General features: G+C 40.7%; 1 protein-coding gene across 1 annotated transcript; it reads right to left on the reverse strand.

The window, feature by feature from the left end:
* Positions 1 to 14: 14 nt before the first annotated feature.
* Positions 15 to 17,764, reverse strand: LOC145783971 (uncharacterized). Its single transcript, XM_082595732.1, has 20 exons — positions 17,668 to 17,764; positions 17,231 to 17,374; positions 16,216 to 16,332; positions 15,551 to 15,596; positions 14,141 to 14,293; positions 13,385 to 13,490; positions 11,833 to 13,100; positions 11,595 to 11,712; positions 11,043 to 11,198; positions 8,589 to 10,396; positions 8,142 to 8,281; positions 7,912 to 7,996; positions 7,488 to 7,534; positions 7,088 to 7,180; positions 6,366 to 6,469; positions 5,940 to 6,104; positions 4,933 to 5,133; positions 4,309 to 4,480; positions 3,871 to 3,995; positions 15 to 3,376 (listed from the first exon to the last, which is right to left on the reverse strand). The coding sequence occupies exons 1-20, from the start codon at positions 17,762 to 17,764 to the stop codon at positions 3,140 to 3,142; spliced, it is 5,382 nt and encodes a 1,793-aa protein (XP_082451858.1). The 3' UTR covers positions 15 to 3,139.
* Positions 17,765 to 18,450: the final 686 nt, after the last annotated feature.

Consider the following 18,450-nt stretch of genomic DNA (forward strand, 5'->3'; position numbering starts at 1 on the left):
TAGCAAATCCTTTGACGCGTCGAATCAATGTAACAGAGCTTCATCACAAAGATGTTGTATTATAACGGGTTTCGTACAATAGAAGAAAGCTTGAATCAGTTGACAGCACTTTATAGAAAAGTTATATGACACAAACGGAACAGAAATGGCACTTAATGCAACAAAATGGTTTTGCAAAGGTTGGCAATAATTTTAAGTAAAATAATCCGGTTTTTAGTTTGAGTTAAATCTGGATCTTGCCGGCCAGCAAACCAGTCCTTTTTTTACATGATTCAATATCTGCAGATGTTGAATCCAAGTGAAAAACGGCTGATTTGTTGCTTGAGATGTCGAACATGAAGCACGGTAATATCAGCACAGAAGCGACGTTGTTTCTATATTAATCCAACGCTTGACAACGTTGAAAAAATATAAAAACAACGAATTTTTTTACAAGCAACTTGCTAAAACACCTTATTGCGCTAGAGATGCTGTGGGCCCAGCCTAGCCTCGAAACATTTTTACACTTCACATTGTTTTAAGCGCAATTAGTTTCTATCAAAAACTTGCAAAATGTCAAGCCGCAGACAGCAACATCTCTGCTGAGAGGCTGTTCCATAACCATATCCTGCCCAAGGAGGGATCAAAAGAGTCACGTTGCGTTATACAAGTGGGAGAAAACGTGATATGGACGGCAAAGGAAAACAATGGCGCCAAATGACATTGAACTTCCCTTTTTACTTTGCAACACGATCTAGCAATAGGTTGATTCAAGACTGTCAGGCAAATAAAGGTTACGTGATTACGAGTAGTTTCAAAAGCGTACAGTGGAAAGACTTAGGTTCTCTTTGAAAACAAAAAGACGACGAAAAATTCCAAGGTCCACAATAATCAGGTGGTCGCAATTACCAGCGTTTGCGGTTAAAGTCAAACTGTTGGTAATAATATAATCAGCAAAATTAAATTGTCAACTGTTGGAGCAGGTACGATTTGTTGATTGCGCATCTTCGAAACAGCAATGATAGCGACAGCTTTTTGTTAGATTATGTACAAACAGGGTTATTTGAACGCGCAAAACACACTGTATCAAATTAAAGACACGCGCAGAAGAGGACCGTACTGCATTTTTCGCCAGTTTCAAATGCAATAAGGCAAATCTAACAATATTCAATAGATTGAGTTAACAATATTCACTGCCCATTTCCCGACATAAAGTTCTAGTTTGCAAAGCAGAAAACGCCTTTCTGCTTTGCCATTGCTGTCAATCATTCTGACTACACCTACGTTTGTATTCAATTACGTTGAACACTAGCGGTCGTAATTTCCCACACCTTGACCAAGTTGAACACCAGTTTCATCATCAAGGTTCCCACGAGAATGGAACATAATGAAACGCAATTAGGAGATAAATCGCAAAGAATTAGAAATGTGAGCACAGGTTACCCACGTCCCAATATGATCACAATAAAATTAACAATCCGTTCCAAGCCTCGAAATTCACGGCGGACATGTCCGCCGTCACAGCATGTGATGTCCACGGGAAGTACCATCTAGATCGGTCATATTTGTCCGCGGAAAAATAACACTGGAACTACCGATACAAATCGTCATTGCCTGGCACAAACAATTGTTGCGAGAATATAATTTCCCGCGCATTAAGAAAATGTGAATACTGTTGGGCGTTGGCTATATCTCTTAGCTTCCAGCCATTCAAGGAAAACTTTCGATTTTTACGTTGCTTCAACGATTGATGAGATTGAATCAGCGTAACAAAGGCGAATTCTTCGCTAAGAATCGATGGGAATACCGGTACTTCTAGCTTTACGTCACAATGTCTGGCTTTGATCTCCGAGTAATATTGATAAGGCAAGGTTGGTTACAGAATTAGATTATACGAGTAGGCTATATTACAGCAAGATGCAGCAAAATCTGTTAAGTTTTGTTATTACAGTAAGAAAACGCCCAGGGAAAATTCACTTTCGCTCACAAGACACGCAAAATAAACCTAAAGAAAAAAGCCTAATGAAACTTTGCACAGCAGAAAATAGTGGCATTAGTGTACAAGTTTTCCGACTCGTGCCCAGAGCATTGTGACGCAAGAAGCCATACGACTTCGTTCAGTGGAAGTTAATCAGTTATGCGGCGTATTAACGTATTTGACTCTTCAAGCCAACGTCGTTGGTCTGATGAAAGCCTTTCAGAGTGACTTAGCTGAAAATTTAAAAAGCCTTCTAAACCGTAGCTATAGTTTTCGAATGGCAAAGAATTATCAAGATAAAGTGATTAAACATGACGATCGACGCTTAAACTGGTGTGTCCGCCGTGAGACTTAATTTGTCCGCCGAGATAGCTGCTCAGACCGGACACGTTTGTCCGCCGTCAACAAAAACGAATTTCGAGGCCTGCGTTCAGAGTGTGAACATTGCATCAATTTCCTTTTGTAACTGAAAAGAAATTACAAATGATACCGGTGCGTAAAATTTCATGATAAAATAGACCAAGCCAGTGCATCCAGATAAACTTTGAAAATTTGTTCTGCAAACTGTGGAATTGCAGGAAACCACCAAGCCATGAAACAGGTCGCGTAATTGCGACACAACCGATAGATTTGAAGAAGGTAATTGATGATCAGAATAAAAACAGTAAAATATTTAATCAAAAATTAATGATAGAAACTTCGCAGCCATTCCACGATTGATGAACTTTTCAGGGGGACAGTGCAATTATCGTAAGAAAACAAGTCAAAAATTACAAATTATTCATGATCGGAACAAGTGCGTGAACTTGTACACAAAGGCACGTAAAAAGAAATTGATCGGAAACGGAGGACGAACGACAACCCAAACAGCAAAATCCATAATTTTTACATTGATTCAACGTCCACAGACGTTGATTCAATGTAAAAATGACAATTTTTGTTGTCTGGGGTGACGAGTGATGAATACTTTATACCGCTATCATTTTGCGACAAACTTTCGTCTGAAATTTGCAAAGAACTGATGACTCATCAAAAGGAGCTGAATACTCTTAAAAAAAAATGGCGGGCCGTTTGTTTTTTTAGACGATTCTTGCTAATACCTTTGTCTGCATCTCCCACTTTGATGATGATACATCTCAGAAGAACACTGTTAATGGACACAAAGCAAGCGAACGATCAGTCTCACATGTTGTTGCCGAACCGAGGCATTGCAGGGTGAGGATGCTGCATGGCGGGATGCTGGGGGTGTTGGAACATTTGAGTAGGGGGCCTGGGGAAATTGGGTTGATGGATGGGTGGCATGGTGGGGTGATGGCTCGGGAGCGGCTTGTTCCGGCGCGCGGCTTCTTCCTCGCGCAGCCGACGCTTCTCTTGAGCTTGCTTGCCGTGAGTCTTCATGTGGGCGTTTCGACTCTTGACCTGAGGTTATCAAAATTAACGCCATCAGAAAATGCCAACGGAACGTTCACAAAGAGTTGGCCGTTAAATAATAAAAAAAACGGGATGGTAAAAATGTTTTTAACCTTTTGTTGTCCAAATAACCATACAATGTATTGCATGCTGGAATAACTGAAACCCCGGTTTCTTGACTCAAAAGCTTTAAGTTTCTTAGCTGTGTGACTTAAAGCCAAAATAGTATAAAAAGCACAAGTTGAATCTACGATTTTGACCTTTGCAGATATTAATTACACTGCAATACTTTGGATTAAGGTATGAACCGTTGGCAGATTCATCAGCAAATGTTGGAACAGTTATTGCAGGAGTCGGACCTTTAACTTCGAGTAATCGAAAGTATTAGGTAACAAAAGCTTCATGAGAAACCATTTTCACCAATGCGAGGTAGACACAAATGTACAAACGGAGGTAGCAGAAATTAAGACAAAAAGAATCTACTGAAGCAATCGGGAATTTACCTTTGCAAACGACTTGCCACAAACAGGGCAGGTAAAGATCTGGGCGGGCTGGTCGTCATTAGACATGTTGGACATGGGTGAGCCAACAGGGGAGGGGCTGGCTGTCTGACGGTGTTGCAATCGTGCTGAAATTGAAATAGGTAGATGGCTTATCACTTCAACTATGACATTCTGAGCGGGTTATTCAAACCGTTATTGACCAAACTGAGTCAGTGGCATAAAGGCCGCGCACATATGTGAAACAGTCAATTTCAAGCTTTTAAAGAGCTTCCTCAGTCCAAGACCGACCAATCTTTAATTAAGTAAGAAACTGAAATCACGAAAAAAATTACAAATAACATTTTGTGAAGCTTAATTATAACTACACGTCCTTTTTTGACAAAACCTGGCGCACAGTTCTTCTAATGTTAAATTTGAACCCAAATTATTTTTTTTTACCTGCGTGGGTTTTTATATGCTTGGCGACTATCTGCTGGGAAGCAGCAGCAGCAGTGTTGCCATGTTGGTGAGCAGTGTTGTAGTGGGCAGTGGCAGATTGTTGAGGGGACAAAATTGCAAACTTTTCAGGGGGTTGCCACGAATTGACATCAGCACCAGAATGGGGTTGTTTCTGCGATGAGTATAGACTGGTTAAGTGGTGAGAGATAGAAAGCAACTTCTAAACGCTTCCTTTCTTTGATATTTCCAGCAGTCTAACGCAGGCCTGTTCCCCAAAAGCCGACTGCCGTGCTTGGTTAACGCATCTACAGTTATTTCTGCTAAACAAGGAGTCCGATTTGAGTTCAAAATACACGATTACGTGTTGAGAGCAATGATGCTTGACCAGTTGCCCACCCATTGTCGCACTGGGCTATGAAATGTGTTGTTAGTTTTCAAGCATAAAAACGACCAAGTCGAGACTTATAAAACTTTACATGGAAGCAAATAAAAAGGTGTTTCAGTGCTACCACACAGTGTACCAACTAAACCTGGGTAGTGAAATCCAGTTTTTGCTAGATGTTTAAGATACCAAAATAAGGTGAAAAAACTATAGCATTGGGCCCAAATAAATCCATTCAAAACCTTATTAGGAGAATATTCATCTGAGGAAGCAGAGGAAAAAGAGTCATCTTTAATCTGATCCAGAGAAGAGCTTTCGAGCATTGACATCAAATTGTCATTCTCCTGATCCCGGAAGCGACGTGGCAATGTGACGCGACGACGCAGGCGCTTGGTAACGTGGTAGTAACGTTCTACGCATTCTGTTGTTGTTCTTGATTTGACCTTGAAATAACAGAAGGAATTGATTTAGGTAACTAGTGAAAAAGATGCGTTGCACAGCGTTTTTTCAACATGAAAAATACTGTCGTAAATCTTCTGCTTACTTTGTTTATCATTCAAGAAAATACGTCTTTATTACGTAGATTGAACGTCTTGAACTTCTTAAACGTCTTGAACTTCTTAAACGTCTTGAACTGTAATGGTGAGAGCAATGTGTGGGGTGAAAACGAGAAGGGAAAAAAGGACTGAAGAATTGTTGGATATGCTAGAGATGAGAGAGACCATAGACCAAGTGGCAAGGGCAAATGGAGTAAGATGGTATGGACATGTGATAAGGAGGGAGGAAGGAAGTTTTCTTAGAAAGGCACTAGATCTAAAGGTGGATGGGAAGAGGAAACGCGGTCGTCCAAGAAGAACGTGGAAAGAACAAGTGAAGGATGAGTTTAAAAAAGTCGGACTGAAGGAGGAAGATGCAAGGGACAGGGTGAAATGGAGAAAAGGGATTAAGACAATTGCTGCGCGGAAACAATCGGCCATCCCCACTAGTGGGGAACAAACCGACGATGGATTATGATGATGATGATGATGAAAGAAGCAAAAGCGACAAAACGCAAATGTTATCACGTATTGGAGAGCAAAATAGAGATATAAAAATATCAGTCTCAAGGTTCGCTGCCATTTACGAGGACAACGCAAAGCATCGTAACACAAAGGAAATGTGCTCAACTGCTCACATGAGCAAAAAAGTTGCGAGCTGTAAATAGCACACAATGTGTACTGAAGATAGCGCTTCATTACAAGATATTTACCATTTTTGAAATCACGTAAAAATCCTTTCTATTATCAACCATCGCATCGTCAAAAAGTTTTGCTTCTTGAGGAGACCATGCTTTACCACAGCCCGTGTAGTGCTTGCCAAACTTGGTCAAACTGGATGCATCCGGTTTGCGCTTGACCAGTCTTTGAACTGCATCCTGAAAATAAAAGCAGGTATTCGTTTAGGAAAGCTGCTTTTGTTGGAGCTTCTTCAGTAACTTTAATTGTTTATCGCTTACCTCTACCCAGGGTGTAATAAATTTGTAATCACAGTTGCTGAAGGAAACTGGCCACCCTACTAATAACTGTGTCGATAGCTATTACACTGAGACTTATCCTCTCATTCCTTGAGGCTCAGTAACTGAGTATAATATGACCTTTATCTTACCGCTAGCAACTTAAGAAAGTTGAAAACTTACCAAAATGTTGCCCTTGCTCTGCATCACACAATCGAGGGCGTATTCTTTGTTGGAGCCTCCAAACGGCACAGCAGCGGAGCAGGAGAGTTCCATTAACTGTTCCACTGGAAGAAAGTTAAAGCGAAGTTTAGTTAACTTGGTAGCAATCGTTTGCCCAAGACGACACCTATCACCGAGATACGAGGTTGATAAATGTCAGGATTCTATACCGACAGTTATTAAATTACAATGTTACCAACGATAATGCGCCCAACACACAAAACGGCTATCTTTTCAGTTCACAAGCGCCACAAACACGAACTTCAAAGAAAAAAGAAAGTTTGCTTTGCCAATAAAGTACTAAAAGCCAAGAAAGTCAAAGTATAATGTAGAGTAGAGGCAGTGTCTTATTGGAGACCAGGTTTTGCAGTGAGTTGTTACCCAACAGTGAGTCACACTTGAAGTAGCTGTGTCTATTAAACCAACGTGGACGATAAAGCGGTTGCAAGCATCGATGTGTTGCACAGTAACAAAAAAGTTGCTTGGAAAACGCGCAATTATTTTTCTTTGAAGCAACCTGTTACGAAAGTTATTTCAATCTACTGCACGAACTTAGACTATCAAGAGGAGTGAAAGGCTACTGTCACTGTGCTTTCAATATGTTATGGCAGCTTCGCTCATAGAACAATTAAAAAATGCGAATGTGATAATAGATATTAAGACTTCCACTGAAGTCATCATACCACGTTTGAACGCATTGTTGTCTTTAGCGGTCGCCTCAGGTATCCACACTCTGTCAGCTTTATGCTTGCAATGTTGAACCGTGCTCTTCGAAGCTGTCAATGATACGTAGACTTACGATTAGTGACGTCATTGTCTGATTATACGCTTTCAGCAAAATGAAGTTGCCTTCAAAAAGTGGCATTTGGCATAAAAGTTGCACGTTTAGAATTTGATGTTATTTTTACGTTCGTTTCATCTCACCCGAACAAAACAGTAATAGTATGAAAGTCTAGTAATCGTAACTCGTAAGCAGGCTTTACACTGTTTACATGGTTAGAGGTACAAAACCAGCAGGACTAACTTCTTTAAGTTGATATACGGTATGTGAAGTGGTGAAGCAAGGTCCAGAATTGTACTTACCCATTTCAGGAATAGTTGCTTGAAATCTAGCACCAATGTTGATTTTTCTACAAATACGAAAAACAATGTTTAACAGCAAAACTGTTGGAAGCACAACCACAACGATTGATCATTAGAGGGAAGATATAAGAGTATTCTAGACACGGGAAAGCTTCAATCCTGGAAGGCTTGCGGATTGGGAAACACAATTTAAGGCATTTCACGTTGAAATTCCTGTCTTACTTTCAAACAACTATTCTAGAGATTTGCTACGGGACTAGACAGTAGAGAAGCACCACAATTCAATAAGAAAGCATCACATTTAAGTTCCAACATCTGAACGGAGATGAGAAAACGAGCCTTTGTGTCGTTCAGTCAAGCTTGTTAATGTTAAAAAGTATAAATGAACTTTGCTAGTTAGGATCACACAGGAAGAAATCCTTACGGTTCGGATGATCTTATTAACTCCTCATCTTCTTCCTGTGTTTCATCTTCTTCAGGGATGGTCGGTATAGCTCCATCGCTGCTTTCTAAAAAGTCCATAAAAGAGTATGAAAGGGTTAATCACTTTTTTACGATCTCAAGATGAATTACATCAATACCGCTTAGAGCACGGTCTTAGTGCAAATCCACCATGCAAACACAATACTACATCAATATGTTCATGTAAATTACTTTGTCTGTTGAACATCGGGGTGATAGGGGTGGTGCAGAATAACCCCGATCCTGCCCTGCGAGGGCTGAGCATAGGTGGTGGTGTATAGGGAGGGATCTTGTCGGCCCCATTATAACTGGAGCAGCTGTCACCACTAGGTCTGCAAAAATGAAAACGAGCTGAACTTTAATTTTGCGTGCACTGCTTGAAGGACGCTTTGACGGAAGGAAAAAAAATGACAATACAGCAACACCAGCTCCATTGCATACAATACGTTTGTGGTAACAAAATGCAGTTCTTAGCAATTAGCTTAGTAAGTTGTAGCCATCATGCGCTTACTGAGCTTTCAGTAGAACAATAGAAGTTCAACGAGAGAATTGTCATTAAACTGCCAAAAAGGTGATGCTTAAAAAACGACACACGTAACTCTTGAGCAAAAAAAAAAAGATTTCCAATTAACAATGCACCTTCTTCGATGATGGAGGTTGCTTTGATAAAAAGCAGGATGATGAATTCCTGGGGTGAATGTGTTCACACTGGAAGGGATTACCAAAGGTGGTGGCCGTGGACGGACGCGGACTTCAGATCGGAGAAGATTAGCTTTCTTGTTAGGACTGGCAAGTGGATGCTGACGGCTGTTTAGAGGATGACCAGACTTTAACTGCAACCTGCAGTCTGCCGAATGTCTTCTGCGCCGGATACGTCTCTGGATCGGTTTCGGTTCGGCCCAAAATTCCTCCACCTTCTTTGTGCTTGGCTTCGGAGGAGGAGGAGTTATTTTCACTGCCTTTTCTCCTACACCGCCAGAAGTTGGTGGTTCTGAAACACCGCTTGAATTGAACAGTTTGCCTGAAGTGACAGCCTGATCATTAGAAGACGTTGGGGTTCCTCTAAGCTTCACGGTGGGCACCGGACTGTGCAGAATTTGCTTGAGGAGACTCGTTTCTGATGATTTAATCAGATGAGCTCCCTCGCTGTGGTGTCTCTGTCTAAAGGGTCGAGCACCACTGAAAAGTGATGATCCAGCTGGAGGATTTCCTCCCATCATGGAGTTTGGAAGGATTTTGCTTGGGCTGGCAACATTCACTGCTTCCTGCATCAAGGGATCATCATATGAAGATATCAATGCGTTCTGGTGGTTACCAACATCCATGTTATCTTTCCAAGTCACTTGGAGCTCTCGGTGTCCTCCTGAATTGGGATTATATTCCCCGAATCTCTGTTCTTGTTGCTCTTCCGGAACAGGCACGGTCACTGGAAGAATATAAGGATCATGACCGGATCGAATGGGGGATGTTTCTGGTTGTAAGTTGGAATTTTGAAACATGTCTTGCTGTGGAATGCAATCCTGATGAGGATCGGAAGCCACGGATGTTGACATCCAGTCATGAGCAGGAGGAGCGGGTATAGTGGGCTGTTCTTCATTTTGAGAATAACTCGCTTGAAAATCACCTTGCAAACCTATTTCAGGAGCATGGTCCCTGCTAGCAGCAGCTACAGCAATGGAAGCAAGTTGAGACAACGAATTAGTGTCGACAACTTGTTGAGGGGCATACTGGGCTGGATATCCTTCTTCAGGCGTAATTGTAAACATGGGTTTCACTTCTATGTTGGCAACACCTTGTTGTTGATCCACGTAATTTTGCGTATTCAAAGGCATGCCACCACGCTCAAGACCGGACACAACAGTCTGTTGTTGAACGCCGCCATAAACAGCATTTGACATCGCAAGGGACTGAGGAACTTGAGGAACATTTGGCAGGAAACTTATATTTCCAAAGGGCAGCCCTTGTTGAAACGATGTGGCGTATATTTGTGGATAGTTCATTCCTTGTCCGTCAGCAGCAACAGCAGCAGCTTGGGTCACTTCGGGCTTAAAAGCAAGTTGGTTTTCATTTAACACATTGACGACTGACGGCTGCTGAAAGAGAACAGCAGGAGGAACAACGTAAGCTTGTGGCAACACAGAGGTGGGGTAGATTGATTCCACTCCAGAGGTGTCTGTTTTCAGATAGCATGCCGCTGATGCCATTGTCAACAGTCTATTGTGGCCTCGGTTTTGCAAGGCCATGCTTTGCGCGTCGGGGGGGTATTGATGACCATGAGATAAGTCATTAACTGGGGTTCCACTCATTGGTATGTCAACGGGAGCAGGGATGTTAGACTGTTTGGGATTTTCTCTGTACAAAGCAGAAGAGCCTTCTGTAACCATAGGTGACGTTGTGTTCGCGGGATCCGCACTCACAGTTCTCATTCTTCGGACCTCCTTGTTTTGCTATGATAATAGAATGATTATTATGTAACATCAGCTGCAGAAGTAGAAGTATGAGAAATCAGCTCAAAATGGGTTACGTTAGTTACAATTACAGTGTAAGCATTTTATATACTGTATGAGAGGTGTTAAAACAACGTCTTGAATTAAACATGACTGGTCAATGATCGAAGCCAGAGAATCCGTAACCATTAACCAAGCATTACTGAACGTTTATCTTACAGAAAAATAATAGCAGAATAGGAAAAAGGAATGCGCAAGTTTCGTCCAAACAAAATGCAGGCAAGTTCAGATTTAGTTCAAACGTCTCCGTACCAATCCTGGAGACATTTAGTATCAACGACCTGGTATCATGCTGAGTCTGATTGTAAACAAAAGCTATAACCAGTTCATGCGTGCTGTTATAAAACAACGCCGAGTTAATAAAATATTTATAAATCAATTTTTATGTCACACATAAAGAGACTTCATTCGTTTTCAATGAACAATTTATCCGAAAAAACCTATCTACTGCAAATTGATAAATTAGTACTGTATCGTTGATGTGGACGAGTATGATCATCCAATAGTGATAATTACATGTTAACAAATAGGAGTTTTTCTAAAAATAAAAAAAGATTTAAAAGCATCTGTTTAAAGAAATCCTTACCTTTTTGTCGGATGCGCTGTGGACGCGCATGTGTCCATTCAAAGCCGGTGTACTTCGGAATGAATGGCCGCACAAATTGCAGGTCAGGTTGCCTTCTTGCTTCTTACGTTCTGTGCTGGAGCTGCTGGACTTTCGAGGTCTCCCAGGAGTAGAAGGCTGCCACGAAAAGCAAACAAAAACGTTTTTCACTTCTTTTATAATGTAATAAGTATGCCATGCAAAATCGATGAACCTAATTTCGGTGAAGCTTTAGCTACACAGGCGTGGCTTGTTCACTCAATGAAGCAACAATGTTTTTTTTTTCAAAGCCTTGATTTTTGTTTTGTGACATCCATCTCAAGCTAACCATCAGTACGAACCAGCTATCATCAATTTACGCAATCACGCTGTTACTCGGTACCCGGTGCTGGTCTGCTGGATGGTGAAAACAGTATTCTGTTCCGCCAATGGCAGTTAACTTACGTTGTACAGACGTAGTTACCAGCTACTGACTTCATGGAAGGAACAAAATTCTTCTACAAACCGAATACCTGAACTACCATCAATGCTTACCTTCGGCGTGTCACTCGAAGCTGACAATTGATTGTAGGGATGTTTTTGCTCTGGCTGACTTGGAGGACAAGATGATGTCGCAGAGCTAATGCGTTCACTTGGTTTCACGCTCGGGTCCCTGTAAAACAGATTGTAAACGTTTACAAGTGAGCTCAGGCATTGTATCACTATTTATAAAAACTGGTAGTTTTATTCAACAGAAGATCAGTGTGACGACATAACCTACGCAACTACGTACCCCATCTGTGGTCTATCCGTGCTATGAAAAATAAAGTTGGGCTGACTTTCAGGAACGGGAGTGGGGTGTTGAACTTGTGCTGATTCAGACGGCGCTGATGCAGGCAAGTAATAATGTCCACCTGTAACGACAGGACTGCTTGGTTCTTGTTTTATTGGGTTAGTTTCCATCGGCAAAGTAGGATGTGTGGCAGCCAACAGTAGAGGTGGTGCTGGGTGTGCGACTGCTGTGTGCAACATGTGTTGAAGTGCCTGTTCCGGCAGAATCGGATGCTCATATGCGGGCGGTGGGGTATTTCGAGCAATTTCCTCCTGAAGTTTCCTTATGTGAGCAGTTGCTGCTGCTACATTTGGTAAGGAAGAAAAGTCTTGAGCACGATGTGGTCCAGCATCTACCAGCTTTGATCCAAACGAAGTGAAGGGAAGTGCAACTGACACTTTTTCATCTTGTTCGAGCAGTTCCCCGATAGCCGCTGCAGCTTTCTTATCCCGCTCATTAAGGGGAGCTTCGTCGTCACTATTCTGAACATCTTCTGTACCGCCCTGGCCAGATGCCTGGTCATCAGAGAAGAAACGATTTCTTTTCCGATCGATTTGGTGTTCAGGATGATCAAGCGGACTTCGTAACTCCGGGCCGTCGTTTCTGATCACAGCTGGAAAAGTGGTTTGATGTTTTAAGTCGCTTTGAGGAGGCTCGTTTTTAATGCTTTTCGCGACATCACTCGTCAGCATGGAATGCACCGGACTCCCTTGTGAGCCGAACGACAGGTCCCTGACATGGCCACGAAGAAAGTCCGGTGTGCTGCGTTCGGAAGTGGCCCAGCCACCATAATTAGATGGTATATGATACGGCGATCTTCCTGAAGTGACATGTGCTAGTGATGTAGTAAAAACATTCGCCTGAGCAGGTACCAAAAGGGAAGGCGGCACAGTTTTCACGTATGACGCTATTCTGACGTCATCTTTAACAGGCAGGAGATATGGGTACGGCGAAGACTTGGAAGTCGGGTGAGGTCTGGCTTCCAACAACTCCGCAGTTTGTTCTTGCTGCTGCTGTTGTCGTAATTTTGCAAGCTGTTGCAAAGCAGCACTGCTGCTGCCCTGGCCGTATGCGTCTTGCTGATGACGCTGTTGCATGAGGAAGACTTGCTGTTGATGCTGTTGAGCGCTATGTGCGAGTAGTTGCATGTTGTAGTTGTCCGCAGGAGACGACAACAGCAGCTGCTGAGCATTGATTAATTTTCCGTCTTTCTCGCTTATACGCTTGTTCTGCAAAAAGAGCAGCAAAAATGTCAGGTTAATTGAAAGCTATCAATGAAAATATAAATTAATTAGTGTTGTTTTATAGCACAAACGCATGACACATGTTTTCAATAACTTAACACTTTATTTTTGTTGAAACTGAAATTTTGAATATCATTAAAGCTTTCACACCCTGGTGAAGAAACAGTTTTAAAAATCCCAATGCAGCGTTGATTTGCTGAAGTATTTTAGGTGGCTTGATGTGCAATTGTGCAATTTACGGCAATTTGTAGAACAGCAGCAGCATTTACCTCGACATCGCCTTCGGAGATCACCAGGCTAGGAGGACGGGGAGAAGCTGCTAAATCATGTTTTGACGCACTGCAAATAAACATTGAATAGAGATGGTTCTTTTCTCTGTGAAGAGCACAGGATTTGTAACTCTAAGGTAAAAAACATAATTCTTAGAAGTCAACAAACTCCTTAAAAATTTTATGAAACCATGAAGAAGTTAAGTTTCGTAAGTGTAAAAGGAAAACGTATTATGTCATACCAGTAGCAGAAAACAGTGAAAGCGACTAGTTAGCAAACCACAAGGTAACGCTACATTAAACCTCGATAGTAGTGATTACATGCGCACGATGGAAAAGCTTTGAACACTTCGTATCATGATCAAACCGCATCTACGTAGGGTCTATGAAAAGAAGTTCGTGATTGACAGCATGCAATGCATCATTTTCCGCGTCGTCACGCCAGTGTCAAGTTTGTAGTATCGATCGTGGCACAAACGCACGTGCTGTACGTGAAAGTGTAACCATTCGTCAAGCGCTGAGTATAGCAACGATAGGAATCAAAATCAGGCAGCTGAGCGATGAATGGCGAGAGATGCTCGAAAGAAGTACACTGATTCGACACCGGCCCAGAGCACATGACAGTGTCCTTGGTAAGACACTCCAATGACATGCTTAAAGATGGACGAGAAGATTGGGCCATTGTCTACTCAATCATTTAATCTAAACCTTTAACCAATAGAATAGAGGTGATGAACAAAAAAATCAGCCACATACCTATCAATGCCATTCCATCCTCTGTTGATGCTCACTGCATTTGCCCTTGACGCCATGTTAGCATCCGATGGCTTGCGCAAAGGAAAATTGGCGCGATCTTCGCTGGGGGAGGCGAGTGAATGCGGTGCATACATCTTTGGCTTCAGCATGTGCCTTGTACAAACGAGTTCAAATTAGACAAAGAATAAAGTGCAGATAAATCTTGTTGAAGAACAGACGAAACCGATGTTACATCTTCGCTGGAAGTCACTTCATGCCTTACATGCCATCCCGGTTCGGAAAGAGTACACAACTTCCTCTAAATATTTTTTCAAAGTTTCTGGACTCTAGAGCAGTGGTTCCCAACCTTTTTGTTGTCATGGACCCCTTTGGACAAATTATTAATTCTGTGGACCCCTACCTACATTTTGCCTGAAACTCAATTAACATACTATTGATTATTGTTGTAATTATGCCACTCAACTACAGTACTGTGTCATATTGCATTGCTGCTATGACTCCTGCGGCCAATATTAGGTTAAACAGTTGCTCAAATAAGAAAATGAATGAATTGTTCAAGAAATATCAGCAGTATTTGAATATTAAGGTGACCCAAACTGCCATGCCGAAACTTTTTCAACGTAAGCAAATTTAACGAGAGGGCTGTTGTTTCCTTTCCTGAACTAAACGACTGAACTGTGGTGGAGTTTTTGACAATGCAACACGCATGTCATCTTCAACGTCCAGGCGATTTCGATGTTTAGTTTTTATTGTAACAAGAGCTGAGAATCCTGCCTCGCAAAGGCAAGTGGTTATGAATGGAAACAAAACAATAATCGCTTGCTTTGCCAAGAATGGGTAGGTTTGCAGTTGTGAGCACCAAAATTCTTCCACAGTTTTTGAATGAAATTCAATGCGTAATTATTCTTTTGATCTCAAATAATGAGAATGTAATCGAAATGCGTTGTGGTAGATGTAGTTTAAGGTCAATGTACACACTGTAGGCAGCAGCATAGATTTATTTTAATACATACTGGTACAGTTTATTCTCGCGGCTTGAGCTTGACACATTTACATTTAAAGAAAGAAATGAAAATAAAAAGATCGCTTTTTTGTTTTTTTTCTCCAAAATTCATCAAGGTAATCATGGACCCCCAAATGCTTTCTCAAGGACCCCCAAGGGGTCCGCGCACCCCAGGTTGGGAACCACTGCTCTAGAGTAATATCTTGTTCCACAAGTTTAACAGAGTGAATTGCTCTATGTTATTGTTGACGTATAAACGTATATAGTAACAATATGACATGCGTAATATTTTTGTTTTTGCGTCTTGGAACACAGACGCATAGATTCGTACACATCATAATGTACAAATTCAGCAGTTGTTTGAAGTTAGTGTTTGCAGAAATAGTTGAAACTTATTGACGACTTACCCAGATAAATGAGGGTCACTTGCATTAGCTCGCATCTTCTCAATTTCTGCATCATGTGCAAAATAACAAGAGTTAATAATGGTCTCCTTTAAAATATCATTCAATTCCCAGCCAGTCAAGGCTTTTTCATATTGATTCAACGTCCGAAAACCAACCACCCGGCTGCATAGCCGAGTGGTGAGAACCCTGGAACGGCAATCGAAAGAGCGCCGGTTCGACACCGCTCGAGCATGCGGCTGTGTCTGTGGCAGAACACCTAAAGGCATGCCTGAAGGTGGACACGAAGATTGGCTTCCTTGCCTTCCCGTCCACTTAATCTAAATCTTCAACCACCGGGTGTAAGCCTGGATACGACAAACGTCCGAAAAGGTTCAATTAATGTAGATATTTCCGCGGGCGCCAGTAGATGCCTTCTGCGGTTTGCCCGTAGCTCAGCTGGTAGAGCGCCAGACTTTGTACACGAAGAAACCACAAGATCAAGCAGCACTGGTTCGGCTCACGGAGTAAGCGCTTGAGCAACGCACTTTAAAGGAATGATGATAATCATTCAGTAGCGCCTAGTGGTTGGAATAATTTACAGACAACAACACTTTAATCAATTAAAAAAAACTGATTTGCAAGAGAGCGATTGCATACTCAAATGAAACAAAACGATTCTGCATTACCTGCACGAGCATGGCTGCTTTCATCGTTCGCCATGGCTTTATCTCGAGAATTTGGCTCACTGTATGCCCCGGGACGTTCGATGCCCAATATAAGTCGAGGTTGTTCTTGACTTAAGGCTGTCAAACATACGATGGATTTCGTAACAGAGGTTAGGTGGGGACTATAATATTGACCACAAAATATTGGCTAGAAAATCAACAGTTTATTTCAGATTTCATTACTTTATCATACTATGTAATAAAGCAGAAAATCTAAAACATATTAGTTTTATGCTGTGATATGCAGATGCAAAAAAATATGTTCAACTAAAAAACATATATACAATAGATTGAGTTTCGCTTTTAGCAGCAGATACAAACAACGACCTGTTTTAGCCTGATGCTGCAAGTTCGCTGTGGTAGTAGCGGTTTGCACTAGCTTTTGGAACACAGTTTCTTTTGTCATAGCACATGACTAGGAAACTGTATTCCGAAAGCTAGTGCAAACTGCTACTACCACAACGAAATCGTAGCATCAGGCTAAAACAGGTCGTCGTTTGTATGTACAATTTGTAAATTTGTGAAGTAAAAAACATATTGCATGAGGCAGTGGTCAACTGGTCATGTAAGCATGAGACACCAAACACTTTATTTTAATCCTTAAGTTCAGGTTTAAGCAAACCTTGTAAGTGCAACTTTTAATCGTTACTTTAAAGATTCTCTAATAAGAAAATGCTACGTTTTACTAAAACAGGTTCTGCAAGCTAGGGGTAAATCACACAAAAACAACCGGAAAAATTAAAGTTGCTTTTGAAGATCTGACTTGACATAAATGCAAAAACAACATATATCTACAAAAATGGTCGTCTTTGCATAAACATAGCATATCTAAGCTTATTCAGCTGCTAAAGTCATCTGAAGAAGCAGTCTTGAAGTACATATAATTTAAAAATGAATAACTTGTTTCCAAAAATAATTAAAGAACATTAAACAAACACAGAGTGTTCGACTCATTGCTATGTTAGTTTACCGGTACCTGTCATAAAGGAGACACCTGACTCATTGAACAGCTGATAGTCCTGTGGGTTTCTTTCTTCTGTGAAATTCCCACCTACACTCATGGTTGATTGAACTAAATTTTCATTTGAAACACTGTGTGGTGTATGAGGCCCATTAGGCTCTGCAAAAAGATTCAGATAAGAGTATTTGAACAAATTTGAAAAAGTTGTAGGCCTATGAATGACAATTATTTTAATACTTTACTAACGTTTTGCGCACCATGACAATGAACATCTTCCTGGCTATGTGCATTCAACAACCAACATGTTACACTTTTGACACCACATAACATGTAGCAATGTTATATAATAACATATATGTGCATTGTACAAGAAGTAGAAAGCTATATGGTTTGTGACAAAAAAATGAATTTACAAGTGATGGAAACAGCTATTACTAAAAACAATTACTCACCAAAAATACGAGATAAATGTGAACCTTTATTTGTTAACAGTACATCTTTTTTTTCCCTCTTTAACACAGTTATGTTTTGCTGGCCATATTCTTCCATTCCATAAAATAGAGATGAGATGCAATATTTACTTTAACAATTTTTCAAAACGTATGAAAAAAGTAATTTTCTCATTACTTTTGAATTTTTTCATTGTAACTTAAAATGAAACCTGGGTGCAATGGAATTAATCTTACAGTATGATTTGATAACATGAGACTGTTTGTAGTATGACACGCAAACAAAATGTCAAGTTTCTGAGAAAAAAACTTCAATGTTTAAACACTACCGGTATAACAATTACAACTTACTACAAAACATTGTCCAAAAATACAGTCAAAATAATTATTAATTGTTGCAATAATCTCAAAAATTGCTTTTCATTCTATTTTTAAGTTGGACAGTACCATATTTTCTTTGAAATTACAATAAATCTAACTTTTTTAACTTTGGAGATAAGTGTTTTAATTGTGTAATGACATTCTTTTGAGTTTAAACATTTTAAACCATATATATAGTATATTTTTCTTGAAACAAAGATTTTGGAATCACCTTTTTTATTCAGATATTTATTTGACAATGTGACTATTCAAGTCAATCTTGTTTGAACACATAAACATACCATCAGCCATCTTCTAAACTAGACTAATGAAAATCAAAAACTAAAAACTTGATTCAGTAAATTAGAACAAGCAGTTGCCGGAATGGCCCGTTTCGGCGAGTCCGATTCGACGAGTCCGATTCGA

Source organism: Aplidium turbinatum, chromosome 15 (genome assembly GCF_918807975.1).
Source record: "Aplidium turbinatum chromosome 15, kaAplTurb1.1, whole genome shotgun sequence".
In the NCBI taxonomy this organism is placed as follows: domain Eukaryota; kingdom Metazoa; phylum Chordata; class Ascidiacea; order Aplousobranchia; family Polyclinidae; genus Aplidium; species Aplidium turbinatum.

Excerpts from the sequence above, each read along its gene's own strand:
- LOC145783971 (XM_082595732.1), bottom strand. The coding sequence starts at position 17,764 with ATGGAAGAATATGGCCAGCAAAACATAACTGTGTTAAAGAGGGAAAAA. Across the intron at positions 13,491-14,140 it reads GGATGGAATGGCATTGATAG|AGAAAAGAACCATCTCTATT; the intron begins GTATGTGGCTGA and ends TGCTCTTCACAG. Across the intron at positions 3,377-3,870 it reads GTGGCAAGTCGTTTGCAAAG|GTCAAGAGTCGAAACGCCCA; the intron begins GTAAATTCCCGA and ends TGATAACCTCAG.